The sequence below is a fragment of the Cervus elaphus genome, chromosome 8 (genome assembly GCF_910594005.1).
Source record: "Cervus elaphus chromosome 8, mCerEla1.1, whole genome shotgun sequence".
NCBI lineage: Eukaryota > Metazoa > Chordata > Mammalia > Artiodactyla > Cervidae > Cervus > Cervus elaphus.
The window spans coordinates 34,876,004-34,900,877 of record NC_057822.1 but is presented as its reverse complement, the minus strand read 5'-3'; the positions used below and the strand labels follow the sequence as shown (position 1 = coordinate 34,900,877).

The window sequence follows — 24,874 nt, the reverse complement described above, 5'->3', positions numbered from 1 at the left end:
TTGTATTAACTAGAATTTTATGTAAATAGAAATATGCAGTATGTTATATTTTTTAGGGAATTTCTTTAACTCAGAATATTACTTTGAGATTTATCCATATTTCTATGCGTATCAATATTTATTCATTTTTATTACTCAGTATATCCCATTGCATGCAGATAGCACATTTTTAAACCATTCACATAATGTTAGACATTTAGATTGTTTCCCATTTGGGACTATTAAAAATTTAGCTACTATGAACATCCATGTGCACATTTGTTTGCACATACACTTTCATTTTATTTATTTATTCATTTTTGGAATGAAATAGGTGGATAATATGGTAGGCAGAGGGTTAATTTTTTAAAGAAACTATCAGATTGTTTTTCAAAATATTGTACCATTTTACATTCCCCATAGCAATAAATTCAACTTGTGAACTGAAGTTTCCTCACATCTTTACCAATACTTGGTATAGCTAGCCTGTTTAATTTTAGCCTTCCTAATATTATGTAGTGGAATCTCATTATGGATTAGATTCACATTTTCTAGATGATTAAAGATATTGAACATCTTTTAATGTGCTTATTTGCTATCTTGTTTGATGAAGTGGCACTGAATTTTATGCTCATTTTATATTGGATTGATTGTTTTCTTGCTATTGAGCATCCAGAGTTCTTTACAGATTCTGCAAATATTTTCTCCCTGTCTTAGTCTTAACTTTTTATTTATTTACCACTCTTTTAAAAAGTACACATTTAAAAATATTGGTGAAGTGCAACTTATCAATTTTATCTTTTATAAATTATACTTTGGGTATTATATCTAAAAATTTTTTTGTCTAAACCAAAGCAACAAAAATTTTGTCCAATGTTTCCTTTTAGAAGTTTGATGAGTTTTTGCCCATATAGCCCATTTATACTTGGTTTGCATATTATACTGCATTAGTCAGGATTCTGAAGAAAAACAGAATAGGTATATTCATATCCGTATCTACATATTTTATATACTTTGATATAAGAAATTGTTTCACACAGTTATAGAGGCTGTGAAGTTTCACTGTCTGATGTTTACAAGTTGAAGACCCAGTCAGTTCAGTTCAGTCGCTCAGTTGTGTCCGACTCTTTGAGATCCCATGGGTTGCAGCACGCCAGGCTTTCCTGTCCATCACCAACTCCCAGAGCCTGCTTAAACTCATGTCCATCGAGTCAGTGATGCCATTGAACCATCTCATCTTCTGTGATCCCCTTCTCCTCCTGCCTTCAATCTTTCCCAGCATCAGGGTCTTTCCCAATGAATCAGTTCTTTGCATCAGGTGGCCAAAGTATTGGAGTTTCAGCTTCAGCATCAGTCCTTCTAATGAATATTCAGGATCAATTTCCTTTAGGGTTGACTGGTTGGATCTTTCTGCAGTCCAAGGGACTCTCAAGAGTCTTCTCCAACACCACAGTTCAAAAGCATAAATTCTTAGGCACTCAACCTCCCTTATGGTCAAACTCTCACATCCATACATGACCACTGGAAAAACTACACCTTTGACTAGATGGACCTTTGTCGGCAAAATAATGTCTCTGCTTTTTAATATGCTAAGTTGGTTATAGCTTTTCTTTCAAGGAGCAAGTGTCTTTTAATTTCACTGCAGTCACCATCTGCAGTGATTTTGGAGCCCAAGAAAATAAAGTCTGTCACTGTTTCCACTGTTTCCCCATCTTTTTGCCATGAGGTGATGGGACCACATGCCATGGTCTTAGTTTTTTGAATGTTGAGTTTTAAGCCAGCTTTTTCACTCTCCTCTTTCACTCTCACCAAGAGGCTCTGAAGACCCTGAAAAGCCTACAATACAGTTTTAGTCTGAGCTTGAGAACCAGAAGCACAGATATTTTAAGTCCCAGTCTAAGGGCAGAAGAAGACTGATGCACCGGTTCAGGAGTCAGGCAGAGAGACTAAGTATGTCCTTTTTAGCCTTCAGTGAATTAGAATATACCTATCCACTTCATTTCACTCAGTCCACTAATTCAAATATTAATCTCATCCAGAAACACCTTTCCAAACACATCCACAAATAATGCTTAACTAAATACCTGGGGAAACGGTGACTCAGTCAAGTTGACACAAATACTATCTTTTTCTTTATTTGGCATGTAGATATTCAATTTTTCCAGTAACATTTGTTGAAAATACAATCCCTTTTCCAGTAAATTATCTTTGCATATTTGTTTAAAATCAGTTGTCCTCATACTTGTAGGTCTATTCATATTTCTTGACTTTTCTATTGATCTATTGATCTATGTCTATTGATCTATTTCTATTGATCTATCTCTCAGGGTGTATTTTCTCACCTTTAATCTATATGTGTCTTTATGAATGAAGTCTGTGTACTATAGGCAGCATATAGTTGGGAATTAGATTTTTAATCTAATCTGACAATTTCTGCCTTTAATTAGGGTTGTTGTTGTTGTTCAGTTGCTAAGTTGTGTCCAACCCTTTGAAACTCCATGAACTGCAGCATATCAGGTTTCCCTGTTCTTCATTATCTCCTGGAGTCTGCTCAAACTCATGTCCATTGAGTCAGTGATGCTATCCAACAATTTCAACCTCTGTTGTCCCCTCCTCCTCTTGCCCTCAATCTTCCCCAACATCAGAGTCTTTTCCAATGAGTCAGCTCTTAGAGTATGTAACCAATTACCTTTAATATGATCATTGTAGTTAAAAATCATCGATTTTACTACTTACCCAAACTGTCCTCTACCCATTTTTTTCTGTTTTTCATGACATAGTTTGGAAAATCAAATTGTTTATTCTTTCATTTTATCTTTTTTGCTTTTGAGCTACATACATTTTTAATTTGCTATTTTAGTGATATAGTTTGTATTTACAGTAGACGTTAAAATAATTTAAAAAGATAATCTGAAGAAACAGTGACTATACAGAGTGTTTCCTTAAAACTTAAAGAAATGTTATTCTCATAATATTAACTATTTTAGCTAACTTATAAAGTTTGTGGACTTTGCTTAACCATGATTCCATGTCTGAAATTAAGATAGCATATGTTATAACGATTCTTCTCATCTTTTGGGGAAACTATTCAAAAATTGAACGATTTGATGTTTTACTCAGGAAAGGCTGACAGTTTAGCTGTCATATTGATTTTGAACAAATAGCAAGAGTTTGCTTCTTTTGATTCATTCATAATGCAGAGAAAGAGGGCTCTTTCACTGTATAAAATAAATGTCTGTAGAAAGGAAATCTTAATATAAGTCTCATATCACTGATTCCTAGATGTACAAGTAACTTCCCATTAATTTATAAAGGTGTAAGGAATAAGAAAGAGAGTTCAATCAAGCTGACTGAATATAAACATGTAAAATCAAATTTTATACAACAAATGAAGATGTGAAAGGAGGAAAAGATCAGAGATACTAAAATATTAAGATCTAATGCCCATTTTATAAGCATTGAGAGATTTTAAGATTACTGATAGAGTGTTTCATATTCTGACACAAAAATACATTTATATACAATTTTTGTATGTACTTGCTTATGGTATAAATATAATTATCAGAAGAAACCTTAAAGAAGGAAAAAAAAGCTATATTATAAAAGCAACTTGTAAAGATAAGCATATTATATTTAAAATCATACTGCAGAGTATCAAGAACCTCTCCCTTTCCTATCCTTGTAGAAAATATAATCAATGCCTCACATTCTTCGTATATCAACTTCTGTCTAAGGCCTTAAATATGCTTTCAGTTTCTTCTTTTGGGATGTTGATAAAACCATCAGTACACCTTTGTACTGCCCATTTCATGATAGTCCGTCAATTCCTTGATCTATTTATTTCACCTATTCACATTAATTTTGGGGGGTTTGAAAAAATTACTCTCATTCTTGTCCCTTCTTTGATTTTCTGTTCTCTCCTTTGATATTAGTTAAAGAAGAGAGTATTAGCATCACTCAATACTACTACTTTCTATACATACTACTTTTCTCAGTCTGTATTCAGATGCTCAATTTCAAAGCAGCTTTGAATCAGGGAAACAGTATCTATTGGAGGAAAGCAATAATAAGCAGGAAATCATAATAATTACTTTCTTCTCACTCTTTCCAAATATCACTCTGCTGACTGAAACCTTGGGAAACATCTCCACAAAGCATAGAACAAAAGATGAAGGAAACTACTTTGAAATTCTTAAGAAAAAAGAAGGTTTCAATCAGTACCAAGAATTCAACAGCCCTCTGACCCTCCAGGGTGATAGTCCCACAAGAAGGAGTGAAAGGCCTATTCGGTGGCTTACAGCTTGAAACACCATCAAGAACTCTAAAGAAACCTTAGCAATGTAGCCATTAGGCAACCTTTAACTTCTGTTTTTTTGGAAGCTGCAAAACTTTTTGTTTCTTTATATCATCTGATTTGTATCTGCCTGTTAAAATTTTGGAGAGATAATAATGTGTTTATTATTTTGACCTTTACAGAGAATATTGAACTTGCTTTCATTAAAATAGAGGCAAGCTTAAATAATGGATCTTGCTATGTGTTGCATGTGTGAAAGTAAATGGATTAGCTCAAAACACTGAAATGAAGTACCTGTCTGTAAGCACAAAGGCAGAAATAATATCTTCTTTTTCATTGTACAAGACCACCTACATATGCTGTTTGCACTCCCTACCATATGTAGATGCATGGGTTTGACTTGGAATGTCTTTGGGCAGACGCAATTAATCTTTTTTTATGAAAGTTGAAAAAGATGATTTAGTTGTCATAATTCAGTTTTTTTCTGATTGGATCAACATAGATCAAACCCTTACTCTATGACTAGCCATGCAGCCTTGGGCAATTATTTACATATTACTTATCTGTAAGCAAATAATAACATTTACCTTTCTGGGTAGATTAGACATCATATTACTAGCATATAATGCAGAGTTTTTTAATTTATCTATGCCCTCAGTAAATGTACTTAAGAGAAATGTGGAAACATACAAGTATACCCATGTGTTTACTTTTAGAAGTATTTGTTGAGAAATTTCTTAGTTTATGCTGGACACTGTTAAGAAATGGGGATAAGAAGGACATATGAAATAGCATACATATTGTGTTATGTAGTGCTTACAGCCTAGTTATGAAGACAGCACTAGATAAATAATTGTTTATACATATATATAAACAATCTCTATCTATCTATATATATACAGAGAGAGAGAGACAGAGAATATAATGATTTTCCTAACCTAATGGGTAGGTGTCATAAGATCAGCCCACAGAAAGAGGGACAACAATCTGAGATGAGAAGGACAAATAAAAATTATTAAGGCAAAGAGGGCTGGGGAAAATTGGGTTTTACAAATCTAGCCATTAAGAGTCTGAGCAGGGAATAAGATTAGCGCTTTCACAAAATTGACTGGACTTGCAATTTGAGTGGGAAAGGAATATCTGATGAGCCACTGAGCTGAACAATGGCCAGAGTATGCAGGAACTATTGGCCATTTAAAGGCTTTTCTGCTTTGGTCAAAGATCTGTAGGAAATTAATGAAAGGATTTAAGCAGAGAAATTATGAGGCCTCCCTGGTGGTACAGACGGTAAAGAATCTGCTTGCAAAGTAGGAGACATGGGTTTGACCCCCGAGTCAGAAAGATCCCATGGAGAAAGGAATGGGTACCCTTTCAGTATTCCTGCCTGGAGCATTCCATGGACAGAGGAACCTGGTGGGCCACATACAGTCCATGGGGTCCAAAGAGCTGGGCATGACTGAGCAACTAACACTTTCTATAAAATATCACTTCAAATGCTTTGAAGGGACTGACTAAAAACATATCTGAACAGTTTGTGGGAGAGAGAAAATAGTTGAACTGTCCAGAGATAGGCATATTTGACCCAAGCAGGGTCACAAAGGGTTCTTTCCACAACACAGGTGCTGGGAGAGAGAAAGTCGGGCTATTTGACCCACACTCATAACCCTGGAGAATGTTCTGGGCAGGGATAAACATTTTTAGTGACTTCTAAATTTTTCTTTTTTCGTTGGAGGATGATGATTTACAATGTCTGTTAGTTTCTGTTGTACAACAATGTACAACAATCAGCTAAAAGTATACACACACTTCCTCCTTCTTGAGCCAAGCCCCATCCCAGCCCTCTAGGTCCTCACAGAGCTGAGCTTCCCTATGTATACAGCAGTTTCCCACTAGCTATCTATTGTACACATGGTTCAGTTCAGTCGCTCAGTCGTGTCCGACTCTTTGCACCCCGTGAACTGCAGCACGCCAGGCTTCCATATCCATCACCAACTCCCGGAGTCTACCCAGACCCATGTCCATTGAGTCGGTGATGCCATCCAGCCATCTCATCCTCTGTCGTCCTCTTCTCCTCCTGCCCTCAATCTTTCCCAGCATCAGGGTCTTTTCAAATGAGTCAGTTCTTGGCATCAGGAGGACAAAGTATTGGAGTTTCAGCTTCAAAACATCAGTCCTTCCAATGAACACCCAGGACTGATCTCCTTTAGGATGGACTGGTTGGATCTCCTTGTAGTCCAAGGGACTCTGAAGAGTTTTATCCAACACCACAGTTCAAAAACATCAATTCTTCAGCACTCAGCTTTCTTTATAGTCCAATGCTCACATCCATACATGACTACTGGAAAAAACTTAGCCTTGACTAGATGGACCTTTGCTGACAAAGTAATGCCTCGGCTTTTTAATATGCTCTCTAGGTTGGTCATAACTTTCCTTCCAAGGAGTAAGCATCTTTTAATTTCATGGCTGCAGTCAAGGCAACTAATGAAGAAAGAGAGCTGACCTATGAAGAAAGCAGAATCAGGCAATGTCGAAGAATTGAGTCATGGTAATGTTTAACCCCTAGAGCCATCTGTGCCTGAAGGAATATCTCCCTTGCACTTCCCAGTTCTGTGAGCTGATAAACTCTGTTTTCTTTTCTTTTAATTATGTTTATTTTTATTATATAAAAAGACTTAAAGTTTGCACACTTATGACCATGTTTTATTTTTTACAGATTTACTGATAAAGTTTTTAGTCTTCTAACATTGCTTAAATTTAAGGTGTACAATGTGATTTGATACCTATATAAGTGTTGATCACAATAAGTTAATATAATACATCCTTCACTTCACATAATTACTATTTTGTTGTGGTGGTGGTGGAAACATAAAATCTCTACTCTCATTGCAACTTTCAAATGTAAAATAGGGTTTTCTTAACTATAGTTGCTATGCTGTACCTTAGATTCAGTAGTCAGGTATGGATGTGAGAGTTGGACTATAAAGAAAGCTGAGCATCAAAGAACTGATACTTTTGAATTGTGGTGTTGGAGAAGACTCTTTAGAGTCCCTTGGACAGCAAGGAGATCCAATCAGCCCATCCTAAAGGAAATCAGTCCTGAATATTCATTGGAAGGACTGATCCTGAAGCTGGAGCTCCAGTACTTTGGCCACCTCATGTGAAGAAGTGACTCATTTGAAAAAACCCCGATGCTGGGAAAGATTGAAGGTGGGACGAGAAGGGGATGACAGAGGATGAAATGGTTGGATGGCATCACTGACTTAATGGACATGAGTTAAGATAACGTGCTGCAGTCCATGGGGTCACAAAGAGTCGGACACGACTGAGCAACTGAACTGAACTGAACTGAACCTTAGATCTCCAGAACTTACAACTTAAAGTTTGTACACTGTGACCAGTATCTTACTATTTCCCCTACTCCTCAGATTCTGGCAGTCATCATTCTACTGTTTCTGTGAGTTTAATGGTTTTAGATTCTGCATGAAAGTGCTATCATACAATATTTGTCATTCTCTGTCTAACTTAATCCACTTAATATTGATGTCCTGAATGTCTACCTATGTTGCCACATATGGAAGGATTTTCTTCTTTTTTATAGCTGAATATTCCATTGTGTGTATATATCAATCTATATACATGAAACATATGCTTTTTACAGTCAACTGTTGACAGACACATTGTTTCCATATCTTGACTATTGTGAATAGTGCTGCAATGAACGTGAGGATGCAGAGAAGTGAAATTGCTAGGTATAGTAACTTTATTTTTAAATTTTTGAGGAATTTCTATACCATTTTCCATTATGACTGCCTCAATTTACATTCCCTCCAACAGTGTACTAGAGGTCCCTTTTCTCCACACCCTCACCGGCCCTTGTTATCTCTTTGGTTTTTGATAATAACCATTCTAACAGATATAAATTGATGTCTCACTGTGGTTTCAATTTGCATTAATATTTCCCTATCCCCAGGTGGCGCTAGTGGTAAAGAACCTGCCTGCCAATGCAGGAGAAAGTAAGAGACATGGGTTCTATCCCTGAGTCAGGAATATCCCCTAGAGAAGGAAATGGCAAGCCACTTCAGTATTCTTGTCTAGAGAATCCCATGGATGGAGGAGCCTGGCGGGTTACAGTCCATAGGGTGAAAAAAAGTCAGACACGACTGAAGGGACTTAGCACACACATTGATTAGTGATGTTGAGTGTTGAGCACCTTTTCATGACTTGCTGCTATTTGCATGTCTTCTTCAGAGAAACATCTGTTCACATTCTCTGCAGTTTTACACCAGATTGTTTGTTATTCAGTTTTTGAGTTCCTTATATACTTTTATATATACTTGTATTAAGGCCTTATCAGATACATGACTTCCAAATATTTTCTCCAATTAGATAGTTTGGCTTTACATTTTGTTGATTGCTTTTGTTGTTGTTTTTGCTATGCATAAACTTTTTAGTTTGATGCAGTCCCACTTACTTTTGCTTTTGTTCCTTCTGCTTTCAGTGTCCTTTCCGTAAAGTCATTACCAAAACCAATGTCAAGGAACCTACAATCTTCAATGTTTCTTCTAGGAATATTGTGTGGTCTTATGTTTAAGTCCTTAATCCTTTTTGAGTTCATTTTTGTGAGTAGTATAGGATAGGGGTGTGATTTCTTTCTTTTGCATGTGAATATCATTATTTCCCCATCTTAATTTACTGATCAATTATCCTTTTCTTATTGAATATTCTTGTCTTCCTTGTTAAATATTAGTTAAACTTACATGTGGTTTTATTTCTGGACTCTTGATTCTGCTCCACTGGTCTATATGTCTGTTTTCATGCCAGTAGCATAGTTTTAATTGCTATGGCTTCTTATCAAATGTTTCATTATCTATTTACCAAAAAGTATGTATTATTTTATATATGTCTATTGTTTTGTATTCTAATGATGATAAAACTATTATAATTAGAAAAATAAAATTATTTCCATTTGGAAAGATAATTATTGAATATGGTTTCTCTCTTTATGCTGGGTTTCAGTGCATTCATGCAAATAATTTTAAAATGGAGATGTATCATTTCAAATGTAACTAGATTATGAGAGTTTGGTTAATTTTTATCTCTTCATTGTTTATATTCTAGTGTTAAAATGTTTATGCTTAATTATTTACAGAAACCTCAAATACTGTTATAAACTTAGTCTAAATCTCCTTCCAACTAGCACTGTTTTGTCCCAAAACCATAAAAATAAAGGAGGCAAAAAATGTTCTAGCTTTTCATGCCCTGGGGTTTCTCTCAATCTCTTCAAACCATAAAGTCTTTTTTGAAATTTTTGACTTCAAAGATTAAGACTGCTCAAGTTATAGTCACACTATACAGATGAGGTGAAGTTTTTCTTTTATTGTCATTACTGTTTTAAGTCATGCTGAACTAAAAAAATTACTTAAAAATCAAGGCTGTTTTTTTTTCTTTTAAACTACCAAGCTGATATATAGATTTAGATGAGAGTATTTTATGGTGACTGTAGGTATGTGCATTTATCTGTGTGCGTGCATGTGTATGTGTTCTAGGGTAGTGTACATGTATATGTGCTTTGTGAGTATATAAATACATAGTTTATGCTGTATGTCTGTGTATCCAAGTCTTGTAATGAATACATATGTGTGCTTGTGTGTATCTTGTGGGTGGTATACTAAGAAAGAATGTCTAAAAATGCAGTATCTACAATTTAAAATTAAACAATATTTAAGTTTACCCACTTGCAGATAATACCGTGGGTAATAAAATGGTCTCAATTGCATGCGGGCAGCCATTGCAGGCTCAGTGTAACCATCAGCAATACCTCTGAGACCAAGTTTATAGGATAATTGCATTTCTAAGAACACTGGATCCAATGTACTATGAGACCGAAGCCCAACTTTTTATAAATGGATTTCATGCAAAAATTTTTCACTCTAAGATGTTAAAAATGAAAAATAAAATGCTTAATTTTATTCTACAGCACCTCAAAGCTGCTTTCTTCAAACTGTTTCATTTCTTCCTCAAACTGTTAAGTCAACAGTAACTCTACAGAACAATAAAATATGTTCACGGTTTTAAAAGTGGCTAAATGTCCAAGAGATATAATGCTGAAAGCTGAAGAACGTGTTAGATTTTAGGTTATTATTATTAATCTTCTCTTGGTTGTTTGAAAATTTTACAAGTCTTAAAGAAATAAGAAATAATTGCATAAATTTTTCCTATCTTGCTTTTTTTAGCTAGTTTATTTCTGCATTTTCTTTTCCCATTTGTTTTTTATTCAGGTTTACAAAATGTAAAAGAAAGGACTTGAAAAATGACTAAATGAGTCAAAGAAGGTTTTCCTCTGATTCTTTTATTTTTTCTTGAGGTTTTATTTTCATGGTTAAGTCTTATTTTTGAAAGCTAATAATACTATTGTTTTATTTTCAATTTGTTTTGTTTTTTCCAAAAACAAAATTTTCAAACAGTGTACTAAAAATTTTTTCAAAAACAAAAATTTCAAACAGTGTACAAAGAATTTCAAAGTGAGAGAACATGAGACTATAACTCTGACGTAGAGAAATATTTATGTTAGTGTTGAAAAATATTCTATTTTACTTCCCTGGATAATCTACTTTGTCTGGGACATGTAGAAAAACAGGTATAGTAATATGGGATAAAAATCTTAGGTATTACAGAAAAAAAAAAGCAAGCTTTCTGTCAGGAATCAGAAATATATAAAACCAAGGAAACAATCTAGGCTCAATAAAAGGATAAATCTCATTCAATGTGGATATGTATATTTTGATATATAATAAGATTTTATATTTCTTGATTCTATGAGGAACAAAATAATGTATAAGAACTTAAGTTCACTCAAAACAAGAATTTCATTTTGCAATCATGTTGAAATAGGTTTATTTTCTCTGGAAAATACATTTAAGGATCCAAGAGAACTAAAGTGTGAATTCCTCACAAATTATAAGTTATATTTTATAAAAATTGCTAACCTAAGCTGCCTTAAACCCTTTCTGGAACAAGGTAGGATACAAATAAATAATTAACTGACCAAATAACCCGGTAAATTTAAGTCATGTTAACTTCAGGCTGGAATCAAGATTGCCGGGAGAAATATTAATAACCTCAGATATGCAGATGATACCACCCTTATGGCAGAAAGTGAAGGGAACTAAAAAGCCTCTTGATGAAAGTGAAAGAGGAGAGCAAAAAAGTTGGCCTAAAGCTTAATATTCAGAAAACTAAGATCTTGGCATCCCATCACCTCATGGGAAATAGATGGGGAGATGGTGGAAACAGTGTCAGACTTTATTTTTTTGGGCTGCAAAATCACTGCAGATGGTGACTGCAGCCATGAAATTAAAAGATGCTTACTCCTTGGAAGGAAAGTGATGACCAACCTAGATAGCATATTAAAAAGCAGAGACATTACTTTGCCAACAAAGGTCCATCTAGTCAAGGCTATGGTTTTTCCAGTGGTCATGTATGGATGTGAGAGTTGGACTGTGAAGAAAGCTGAGCGCCGAAAAATTGATGCTTTTGAACTATGGTGTTGGAGAAGACTCTTGAGAGTCCCTTGGACTGCAAGGAGATCCAACCAGTCCATCCTGAAGGAGATCAGTCCTGGGTGTTCATTGGAAGAAGCTGAAATTCCAGTACTTTGGCCACCTCATGCAAAGAGTTGACTCATTGGAAAAGACCCTGATGCTGGGAGGGATTGGGGGCAGGAGAAGAAGGGGACGACAGAGGATGAGATGGCTGGATGGCATCACCGACTCGGTGGGCATGAGTTTGAGTAATTCCGGGAGTTGGTGATGGACAGGGAGGCCTGGCGTGCTGCGATTCATGAGGTCGCAAAGAGTCGGACACGACTGAGAGACTGAACTGAACTGAACTTCTTAAGAGTTAACCTTTTTTTTAATGTGTCCTGTACTATTCATTAGGATGCTTAATGAACTTAATCATTATGTATGTATACCCTTGTGATTGTTCTGATGTTGAGATCAAAGAAGAAAGAAGACTTCCTAACAGAAAAATAAGTAATGAAACTTTTAAAAAGGACTGATCTATCATGACCACAATAAGAACATGCATTTGTTAGCAGATCATTTGAATTTGAAGTATTTTTATTTTATATTTATCATAAGTAAATCAGCACTATATTCATAGTATGTCACCTATAGGATGTAGAAGAAAATATTACTAAGAAGAAAAACAGGGAAGAATTAAGTATTAATCATTAGAATATCAAAGTATAAGATGGGAATGGCTTAATTATGTACTCAAAAAAACACTATTTGCTTCTGTGTGACAAATAAATGATGGAAAAAATAATATGCAGTAAAATAAATGAAAAAAAGAAAACTCCACGACTATAAAAACCAATTTATGAAATGAACTTTCTTTTTCAATGGCAAACTTTTAGAAAAGCATTGTTACATATTTCAAAAGAAAATGTCCTTTTTTTCCCCACCACCTGTAAATGGCAAATATTTTGCTTTTCTATGTCACCAAATTCACTGAAACAAAAGTAAACAGAAAATTAAAAGTGGACTTCCACAAATTGATTGAATTTGAGGAAGCATCTGGGATGCCTATTAAATATTTAGATTCCCAGGTTCCACTTACACCTGTTGACTCTAAATCTCTACAGGAAGTTCTTAAGATTAGGCAAGATTTGAGAACATGAAATACATAATGAAAACATGCAGTATGTTATAAAAGTCACCCTTCTGATTGTTTTATACCAACCTTTTTTAAGTGTTGAGAAAAAAAGGACAATCCTGACCTATCATTTTTAATTGTTTTATACAATGTAGAATATAAAAAAAATGTTTAAAGTTTCTAAGTTTTATTGTCTGGGTAATGTACTTACTACAGTTTTCAGCTTTCCTGTTGTCCCGAATTACTATCCTTTGGTTGACTGTGCTGAAGAGTGTTGTCCAGTTAATGGTATGGTAATAGCACAGATTGCTATTGTCAGTGATGTAGATGTTCCCCGCACTGATTTCTTTCAAGGACTGGAACTGTAGAGAAGTGATGCCCTGTTGCTTGAGGATCAGCAAGGAAAGACCACTAAAGAGAGGGGAGGGGAAGAAATGAAACAACAGTAATTGTTTTCTGGCCATGACATGCATTCCTCAAGTAAAATAAGGTTGTCATATCTTACTCCACAAACAATGTTAATAGAGCATAAAAAAGATTAAATAAATAAACCTGTAATCGAACATTATTTCTTTAGAACGTTATACACTGACACTTTCAAAAGTAATCATTTGACCCCCCCTCAAAAAAGCCCATCTTTTAGAAATAAGAATATCTGTGATATCTCTATTTCTTTCTACATATGTACCACTGACATATCTACTCACTGCCTTTCTCAATCTTAAATTCATCAAGAATGAAATCCTGGATTAAGAGTAAATAATTAAATACATGTTGATAGGGTGATTGTTCACCTATCCAAAATAAGGTATTAATTCTACTCTATTAAATAAATTTAGACACACTTTCAGAGGGTACATATCACAGAGAATGACTATGGATATTTAGCTTTAATTTATACCTCAGAAACCAAAATATAATTATAATAGTTGAAAAATATATACAGATAGAAGATGTCAAAAATTAAAGAGAAGAATAAAATTAAACTAAAATTAAAAACAAATACTCAGAAGGCTTGGATAAATTAGAAAGCATCTCTAAAAGTTAAGTAACAACTATACTGTGGAAACAAATCACCATTTCAAGGATGCTGTTTTCATTTCAACATGGTCAACTTTGTAATTAAATTCTTTATTCATTCTCTAAAGAATAACTGTTTCCCAAATCTCAATCAACTTACGAACATTATTTTATATTTTAGAGATCAAAGCTGTCCCCTTTTGCTCCCTTATAAATCTAAGTTTGCTTTACTTTTAATACTCAGATTTTTTTTCATGTATTATATATATAAATAAATGCAAGATGAACTATAATACACATTTATACAATGTGTGTGTGTACCGAACTGGGAAGTAATTTGCCATCTCAATTCTTTTTTTTTTTCCTCTCAATTCTTTCTTCCCATCATGACCACCCTTAATTGTTGATTACAACATGAGCATAACAATGCCTTGACTTAGATTTATAATATTTTATTCAATGGATAGTAAAAATTGGTTCCACATAGCACTATCCTTTTTTATTACATTTACATTTTAGAACCTCTTACAGATACACCTGTTTTAATTCAATAGACTTTCTGTGAACTATAATTACAGAGTATTTGATGACAGTATTGATTTTTGACATCTTTCAGATTTAAGTAGAAAAATTAAGTCTAAGTCACCTGATATATCAACTTTTAACTGCTCATAAATAACAATTTCATGCAGATGAATTCTAAAGAAAAATAAAAGCAGTGGCTTAATAAATAAAACATTTTTATTATATGAGTAAATATACTGACATTAGAACTTTAGAACAACAAAAACTTCTGAGCCCTGATTTTCTGTCCATTATTAATCAGCACTGCACGTAGGGTGGAGAACCAATTTCTAAAACATCAGTGCTATGACGCTTTGTCCAAATGATAGATTCAGATACCAAATGAGAACTTCCTGGTAAAACAGCATTTGTATTCCATATATCGAGGCCATTACCAAGTAACTCAACTCTATCTTTTAATTATGATAACATACGATTGAAAAGAAGTTACTGTTTTATGTTTCGCATCATGTACTCCATACCTGTCAAACACTAACATTTCTTTAATGTTACATATATACCTACCTATAGAGTACTCTTCCACCAATGGTTACCAAGTTAGAAAAAACACTGAAGTCGGTCATGTTTGGAGGCCATGACTGTATGTTCAAGAAACCTACAAACCATAGGTGTAACAAAAATTCAGAATGTCATTTGTCTTAGTAACAGTGTTTAATACTAATTATTCTGGAGATATGATGAAAATGGAAGGCAAGAAAAGGACAAAAAATATTCCTATTTTTGAACCATTCTATCTCATGTTTTTTCTTCCAAGATTCAATGTCTTACCCAAAGTTCCTGGACTGCAAACCTCAATAGATAATGAACGTCAAAATAATGAACATGAAGAATGAATGTTTTTCAGACATACAGAATCATATCACTGTATAGTATAAAGATTTAAATGATTCTTAATTGGATTCATCCTTCTAAAAGCAAAGATATTTAGTCTAACTAGATACATAGAAAAATATTGCTTCAATTTCCCTAAAATCTTTTGCCATCTTCTCTGTACATTTACAACATCAGCTGTCTGTCTTGCATCCTGAAATATATGTTTATACCTAACCCTCCTCACTTGATTTTATATTCTTTGATAGCAAGCTCATTCCTAATTCATGTCTATAGTCCCCATATCAACCACTCTGACAGTGCTGAAAACATCAGGTCCTCAATAAACATGTGCTAAATGAATCCTACATGTTACTCATTTTCAACAGTACTTGTGAAAACTAAATAGGAAAAAAAAAATGGGTTCAAAAACCCACTGACATTTTCAAAAACAGTAACATCAAAATTTCAAGGGTATTTTATTTTTCTAGTTCCACAGTTTTCAAAATGTGCACAAATGCTAAGGAATTAAGACATTCATCATTTTAAATAATGCTTTTCTTAAAACTAGAATGTGCTTTGAAAATTCCAATACTATGTAATATTTTCAACAAAACACTAAAATTCCCATAGTTCATAACACAACAAACTCACACAAAAAGTTACCTGTTATCTCTCGGACTGTCCGAAAGACATTCAGTTTTTCTGGGTCTATGGCTTCAATTGCATTGTAAGGGTCCCTAGAAAATCAAGGAAAAAATGAAGTCAAATTTAAAATTAGAGAAAGGAGTGAAAAATATGAGAAATGTGACAGCAATTATTCCATTCAAATTGAACTTTAATTAGCAATGAGAAGGTTGTTGTTGTTTAGTCCCTAAAATGTGTCCAACTCTTTTCTGACACCATGGACTGTAGCCCACTAGGCTCCTCCGTCCATGGGATTTCCCAGGCAAGAATAGTGGAGTGAGTTGCCATTTCTTTCTCCAGGGGAACTTCTTGACCCAGGGATTGAACCCCTTTTTCGTGCATTGGCAGGTGGATTCTTTACCACTGAGCGACCAGCAAAGTCCAATAGGAAGTTTAGCAATGTTTTATGCAGACTTTTCTATGCAAGATGTGGAAGGGGATCAAAATGCACTTTGAGGACACTTTTATGACACAATATAAATTCTTGATTGAAGGCTATTCTAGATCCAGAGGAATGGTTGAATTTGACTCTCCTGAAGAAATCTCCACATATCGCAATTTCATCTATTAGCCATTTTATTTTGCCTTTAAAAGTCTATTCTCAACTGGGAAAATATACTCTGCAAATAAATTATGTTATGGCGAGAATAACTAACTTTTGGGCTTCTCAAAGCATACTAAAGTGCTAACAGAACTTGCAATTTCATAAGAAGGATAAAAACAAATACAGAACGTAAACATTTTTTCCTGTATCTTCACATTGATTATGAGTGCAATCTTGCTCCTATCTGATTTATTTATGTTTACGTTCATAAGACAGGAACTATTAGCTTCCATCTATATGAATCATACTAACATTTGAAAATAAAATTTACCATAAATTTAATAATACTCAAAAGGTGTTGTGCATTTTGAAGATTTTTTAAAATACCATCTCTTAATGCATATATATAGATATATTTAAATAAATATTACTGATAAATAATGGCCTTGTCTTTCCAAAATAAATATAAAATACTTTTAATATTAAATAGTTGATGGATTTCTTTTAGAAGTTTTTATCTCTGGATAATATTTTTCATTTAAACATGTTCACCATGCATACTTAAATATTAAGTCAAATATAAACATAACATCCAACATTTCTCAGTAATTCAAGCACTACCTTCATATTTTCTTAAGCAACATATAGTAAATTTTTTAAAGGTTTTATTACTTTAAAAGGTGCTATTCTGTGTTATTCTGGTCAAGTAAAAACCTCATACTAACCCATAAAACACATATTGGCCATTCCTTCAAGAAAGATCAAACTTCTAAAATCGACTAATGAGGCTTTTTAGAAGTTTGTATCCATCTTTAGCAATCAGCTGAATTTTATCCTTGCTGTGGATATCTGTTGTTTTAGCAGTATCTGAGAACCCTCTTTTTCATGTGGGAATATAACCTAGGATACATGATCCATTGGAGTTGATCAGTCAAGGTGTTCTGCAATCCCCTGACAAATACATAGGCCTGTCTTCCAAGAATTTGAGTCTGAATCCATTGGCTTTTATTTACCCAGTCATTAGAGCCTTTGAAAATTCAGTATTAGTTCAGCAACCTTGATCTCTGAAACTGCCTTGTACTGATTTCTCTTAGCTTGGTTCATAAACATGTTCATTTATACTGTGAACAATCCCATATCTTTTAAAAGAAAAAAAAAAAAAAAAAACTTTGCTTGATGAAATTAGTACTTCCAACTAAAAAAATCAAGAAGTGTAATCTATATACTGTACTATTAGTTTAACATGGCACGTTATAAAAGGCTTGGAAACACTATAAATGAGTTTCTCTGTAGTTCACACATAAAGATTTTCCTTAAAGAGACATGCATTTCAAAGGCTTAAAATCTAATTCAAATATTCTGGCAAATTTGCTCTATTTGAAATTGAAGATATACAGAATGAACATGTATGCTTCATGGGGCCACAAAATTAGGTCATTGTGTGGGAAAACTCTGTTGCTGTAATTTTCTAATATGCAAAGATTTCCACATGCGGGGAAATGCCAGCTCTACAGTAGTAGAATGAGCTTCCTACATTTGTTCTTTGAGGTAAAGCAATATACAGAATGCTCGAGTAATATAATCAAATATTCTCGCTTTATTGAGAAGCACTCAAAGTTCAGGGCAAACATGCAATAACGGGGCCAGTCCAAACTTTTACTGAGAACACTTACATGTTGCCAGGGTTGAAATAAATTCTAGACTGTTAACACGAAACCCAGTGGACCACAGAAATTTTATATACTTAATTTTAGAGATTCAGGACTCCCATAAAATAAGTTGACAGAATCCCACTTACCGACTTCAAAGTAACCTTAGGGAGTTCCATCAAGTCACTTGAAATCCATAGTAGTTTAAAATTGAGAACTTTCCTAGCTAAATGTAGGGTCATGAAAACGAACACTGTGTCCACTCTGTGAGTGTGTCTGGTGACCCAGTAAAGCTCAGAATAAAGGGAGAGAAACATATTTTCACAGTTCCATTGAAATCACATTATTTTTTCCACCAAACTCATAATCTGTTTCCCATTATCTATCATCATTACAGTCTATCATCTAAGCACTTTCTTATTAGTGTCAGATTGTGACACAGCATGGGTATGCTTATTTGGTGAGCATTTTATTGCTCTCAGCATATGCACATGAGCATTGTTAGACATGACAAAACATGAAAGGAGATCCTATGATAACCCTGAACACTGAATTTTGCCTGCAGTTCCCATTCTAAATAAGAAAATAAGAGTGTTTACTTTATTTCTAGCCAGGGTGGTATCGTGCTATAAAGTGAATATTTCCTTGAACTCTTTCATCATTAACATTTTAATTGACTTCACAGCAAATTTATTTTTAGCAAAAATTTGATTTTGAAATGTATAATCTCATTTGATTATGGATTTTTCCTTTCCATTAATTTAGAGAAATACCCTAGCTATTTTAATCAAATGATACAACCTATCAAAACCTAGTTAGTAGAAGACTGAGGATAATGAGAATTAAGTTGAATAAAGCATTTTGTTAATTTACTAAAAGCTTTCTGTTTATAACACCTCATATTATTCACTATCAAAATCTGTCTATACACACACACAATACATACATGATTACACATGTGCCTATACATAAGTATCTGAGATCGACTCAATTAACTTTATATTAATACTTTCCTAAGATGAAAGCAAAAGGCTTCAGAATATACATTTCATGTTGACATGAGACTAGAAAGGAGGAACATATCATCTTTCATATATATATATTTGTCCTGAAAATACCTTATATATTATGGTTGAGACACAATAATGTCAATTATAATGTTACATTTAATTGCTATAATTAAAGACAATTTGTAATCATCTGAGGTAGGAAGTATGATTTGTCATAAGGTAAGTATTGGCATAAAGATAAGTTTGACTTTATTCAGTTTCCAATAGTCTATGAAATAATATCTGTTACACTATATGCTGTGCTATAAACCAGATACTAGATATAGTCACCGAGATTTGCTTTTGAACTGCCTTTTTCTCTAAATGTTTTAAACTTTCTTTAATTCTGGGCAGGGGGCTTTAGTGTTTTGTTTTGTTCTAAGTTTTATCTTGTTATTTTCATTGTCTTTCTCCTCTTTCTCTTCTTTTTCTCCTTTTCCCATCTTTTTCTTTCTTTTTTATACCATTTATTAAGATTTACTCTATTCTAGGTATTGGACCAAACACTTAAAAATATATATACATATATTTGCTTTGAATCCCCACAACACCCAGAAGAGGTAGTTACTTATTTTTAATATAGTTCTCAACTCCATATGGGAGGACATTGAGTGTTTGACATGGAAACCACTCAGCTCAATGCAGATTGTCCATGGTAGACACTCAAACCAAACTCCAGTCCAGTCTGGATCAAGTTAATCAAGTAGAAAATTTGACTCTTATTTTTAAGAGAAACTTGGCTTACCTTTCTATTTCTAATTCATGTGAGTTGATTTTTGTAATTTTTCATTTAGTGTTCTCCTTGAAAGTCTGGATTAGTCTGATGTTTTATAACAATTCTGCTCATACTTGTGAATGTATGGTCATCTGGGACATCCATCAAGAGGTTTCAGTTATAATTGAGATTGAGGGACACTACAGGATTTAGTAATAATCCCATGCCAAGTTAAATACCTTTCAAAGCAAAGGATTGCTTCATGTCTTGAACCACCTTAAAATGCTCTACCCAGTTTAGAAGCTCATGTGAACAAACTTCATAGTGCATAATATTTTGTGTGTAAGTCTGTAGTAATGTGGCCTCTATTCATACAACAATATTCCAGTGTTCATCTTTTCCTTTGCACTTTATTTCCCCATACTTCATGCACAGAGTGACTTCTAATCTTCCCTCCTATGAATCCAAACTTTTATGACAAAAAGTAGCTGATCATTTTCCTATCAACACATATTTCATTAAACATTATTTTTCGAAATTCTTCTTAAAATTACAATTATAATGACTTTATAAAACTATGTTTATAGGTAGAGTACATAATCTATGACTTTTATTTCAAAATTGAGAAGTATTAAAATACTTAATATAAAAATGATGGATGTTGGGTCTGATTGTAATGAAAATCACTTGTCTAAAGCAATTCACCTTAGATATGCAGATGACACCACCCTTATGGCAGAAAGTGAAGAAGAACTAAAAAGCCTCTTGATGAAAGTGAAAAAGGAGAGTGAAAAAGTTGGCTTAAAGCTCAACATTCAGAAAACTAAGATCATGGCATCTAGTCCCATCACTTCATGGGAAATAGATGTGTAAACAGTGGAAACAGTGGCTGACTTTATTATTTTGGGCTCCAAAATCACTTCAGATGGTGATTGCAGCCATGAAATTAAAAGATGCTTACTCCTTGGAAGGAAAGTTATGACCAACCTAGATGGCATATTAAAAAGCAGAGACATTAGTTTGCCAACAAAGGTCCGTCTGGTCAAGGCTATGGTTTTTCCAGTGGTCATGTATGGATGTGAGAGTTGGACTATAAAGAAAGCTGAGCACAGAAATATTGATGCTTTTGAACTGTGGTGTTGGAGAAGACTCTTGAGAGTCCCTTGGACTACAAAGAGATCCAACCAGTCCATCCTAAAGGAGATCAGTCCTGGGTGTTCATTGGAAGGACTGATGTTGAAATTGAAACTCCAATACTTTGGCCACCTGATGCGAAGAGCCTCATTGGAAAAGACCCTGATGCTGGGAAAGATTGAAGGCAGGAGAAGGGGATGACAGAGGATGAGATGGTTGGATGGTATCACCAACTACACGGACATGGGTTTGGGTGGACTCCGGGAGTTGGTGATGCACAGGGAGGCCTAGCATGCTGCGGTTCATGGGGTCACAAAGAGTCGGACACGACTGAGTGACTGAACTGAACTGAACTGAAAGCAATTCATGAGACTATGTTTTTAAATCTTTCCCCATGCATTTGGACTTGAGGTCCATTCATTTATTATTAATCTATCCATGTGGAAGCAGTCAGTGTGAATTGATGGGCTGTGTCTTCTTATTTCTCAGAAAACACTGTTAACATAATATGATCTTTCATGCACAGTGATATTTGGTTTTACAAAATACCTAAAATGTGGATATGTTGTTTTACTAAATGATATACATATGTTAAATTATATAGATGAACTTAAATATTGGCCCAGGCCTCTTACTCAATGGAGCCGAGAAGGCAAATATAACAACGTAAATGGATATAGAGGGCCAGTGGGGACTATGGTGAATTCAATCGAATGTGTCCCATCTCAAAATGGCTGGTACCACCCAGCTCCAACAGACTGTTGCCATGCAAGAATAGAGTAATCATGTGCATATTTTTTAAAAGAGATTTTAAATCTGGACCTTATTTAAAAAACAAAAAGAAACCAAACACCAATAGCAGCAACAAGAAACACCTTTTGGTATTTCTGGCATAGATCTATACTAAAAGTTACATTTTAAAGCAAAGAAATGCTTTATGTACTAAGACCTAAAGTAATTTATTTGAATAGAAAGAAACATTTTGTTCTATTTCTCTTGCTGTTCCTATTTGACATATTTATTCATAATGTGTTAAATTGTTTTGCTTCTAGAAGTGTTATATGTTTACAGTAGGTCTTTTGAATTGAAATATGTGAGTGATATTCTTTTTCTGTAGCCTGTGGCACTAATATTTAGGGATTAAGTAGTGATATAGACAAATAGATAAAATATAACATAAAAATATTGACATTTTCATTGCAACTGAAAGAATACAAATTTGGTCATTTTTCCCATTAAAACCAGCAGGTGGTTCTAGAATGAAGAAGCCTAGAAAATGTTACAATTTTTATTGCTAAAATGAAATCCACTTAATAGATTTCTCACAATAGTACTAAATTCTCAACTCTAAAACCTAAAAAGGTACAACAGGGCAAAGAAATACCTGAAAACTCAGAATCACAACTTACTGACTTTTCTGTGGAATACATTAAAAAAAAATTAATTTATGTCGTCTTGAACTAATTGGGTTAGGGATTTGAATGAAATTTCCCACTTTACCCACAGATAACGTTTCCCTAAATACATCTACAAATGTGTCAAACTCACTAAATCTATGGATTTGAGGAGAATATCCTGTAAATACATCTTAGCTTATATAAATCTTTATTTTCAAATCCAGGTAGTCACCAAACTTATAATCTGGATTATTCTTGCAAAATTTGGTTTACAATTACCACTGGTGAAATCTGACATTGATTGTGCTGGAAAAAAAGCATTAATATTTAATGGAGCCCTGTGTCAAAATGAATCAGACTGACAAAACTAAAGAATCTCTTAAACTCTGTGTATATTTTACAATAAAATTTTCTATAAAAATGTAATACTGACCCATGAATACCAGTGACAAGGAAGATCAAATTCCCATTGATTTTGGTGCAGTTTATGAATTTGTCAATGTTACTAGAATCCACGGTCTGAGCTGACATCAACGATCCTGTGCCAATGCCATCACATGCTGTAGAAACAAGTTCAGGGAGTTGAGAAAAATTTTCTTTAGTCAATAAAATAATGCATTTTTATCATAGAATGACAGTACAAAATCAGTACCTTTTGGGCAAATGTCAGTGCAAGGTTTACACATTTTAATCCCATTTTCTTCCACTTCCATCTTGGAACTAGGACAAGCACGCACACAGGAACTGGAATCAACTACAAAGTTATCTGATTAAAAAAAAGAAAAGAAAAGAAAAAGGTAAATTTAGCAATAATGTTGATGTTCAGCAACAGAATTTAAAACAAGATATTTTAGGGTTTGAACATTATTACCCTTTGAAAATGATAGTATGTATGTTTCTTTCCCTAAAACAACTCCTTATCTAAAATATCAACCTGAAATAGCATCCATGAGTATCTACATTCAAATCCAAGGGCAGGGTGTGTTAACAACATTTGGTTCTTGCTTGGCTACTGCTCCACATCCTGAATTGCCCCCCAAGATCAGTGAATTTCTTTTATAGTCTTAGGAAACTGCATGACATCTAGTTTGCGTTTTTCAATAGTTCCACTTCATTTCATGCCATGATACAAGCTTGAAATCTAAAATTACTTCAAGTTACATGAAGCACAAATGAAGCTGAAGTTAAACTGCCTTGGATGAAGGGAGTGTACTTTATATCACAGGAGGAAATGTTTAAAATATGTTCATCTTTCAATGGAGAGCCATAGAAACTGTCCCATAGCTTCATATGAAGAAAAAAAGACGAAATTTGAAAGGGCAGAACTTTAGGAAAGTGAAAGTGTTAGTTGCTCAGTCATGTCCGGCTCTTAGGGACCCCATGATTTTAGGAAATGTCTACTACATAAACCAAGAACGTCTAATTATTTGCCATGGTGAAATGTTTAGAAGTGTGGTGGTCTGGAATATGCCAAACACTCCCTTCCAAAAACAAGGACAAATTATTGCATCCTGAGCCTTCTATAATAAACGGAAAACCCAATACCTGCCAGGCTAATTTTGGGTTTTGAAGGCAGCATCCTTCCATGTTTGGAAATACTGCTTCTGGCAGTATTCAGAAGTCTAGAAGGCTTCTGACCTTGAAGGGACCCAGAGCAGGAAAGGCATATAGTGCAAGTCTAGGTTGGAGTGTAAGCAATCCTGCTACTTGGATCACAAAACCCACAAAACCCATACATAGTTCTATAATATTAGAATATTATAAAATATTCTAATATGCTTATTCTATAATATTAGAAGCATGTATGGTGGGAAAATATGCCATGTGAAGTTATGGCAAGTTTCAACTGGAAAATCACATCAGAGACCTGTAGGAATTGTACCCCATTTAATAAATAACTCCTGACATGCTTCTGGGCCATGGTAGAGATGGACTACCTAACCACGGGTAATTGATTGATCATGTAGTCCTAATTGCCCATCACAAACAAAGTTTTGTTAAAAACCATGACATCATAATTTTGATTAGGGCCAATGGCAATCCATTGTAAGACGGAAGCAGTGCATTTGGAATTGATATGAGCTGGGGCACTTACACAGTAAACTGCATAAGCAGGTGTTCCAAACCCCTACATTATCCACTGACCTGGCACCTTTCACTAAGTTCATATCTATGGCTACATGGGGAACCAAGAGAGGGCAAGTACAACAAGAGGACAGGGGCACAAAAACTAATCTTGGGAGGTAGGTGCGGGCAACTGAAAAGGCATGACACCTGCCCTGCAGCCTCAGTCAGCAGTGGACTGGAAAAAGTGGCAAGTAAAAATCCTACCAGGGGGCATAGTTCTGAGTAG

The 24,874-nt window shown here is 34.3% G+C and overlaps 1 protein-coding gene across 4 annotated transcripts in view; it reads right to left on the bottom strand.

The window, feature by feature from the left end:
• ERBB4 (erb-b2 receptor tyrosine kinase 4) overlaps positions 1 to 24,874 on the bottom strand; it is a 1,218,836-nt gene that overhangs the window by 289,343 nt on the left and 904,619 nt on the right. For all 4 annotated transcript variants that reach the window (XM_043910154.1, XM_043910156.1, XM_043910155.1 and 1 more), the window contains exons 8-12: positions 23,174 to 23,287; positions 22,955 to 23,081; positions 16,013 to 16,086; positions 15,041 to 15,131; positions 13,143 to 13,342 (exon numbers count right to left, since the gene is read on the bottom strand). In XM_043910154.1, coding sequence (XP_043766089.1) covers positions 13,143 to 13,342; positions 15,041 to 15,131; positions 16,013 to 16,086; positions 22,955 to 23,081; positions 23,174 to 23,287 — 606 coding nt within the window. The remainder of the gene's footprint in view (positions 1 to 13,142; positions 13,343 to 15,040; positions 15,132 to 16,012; positions 16,087 to 22,954; positions 23,082 to 23,173; positions 23,288 to 24,874) is intronic.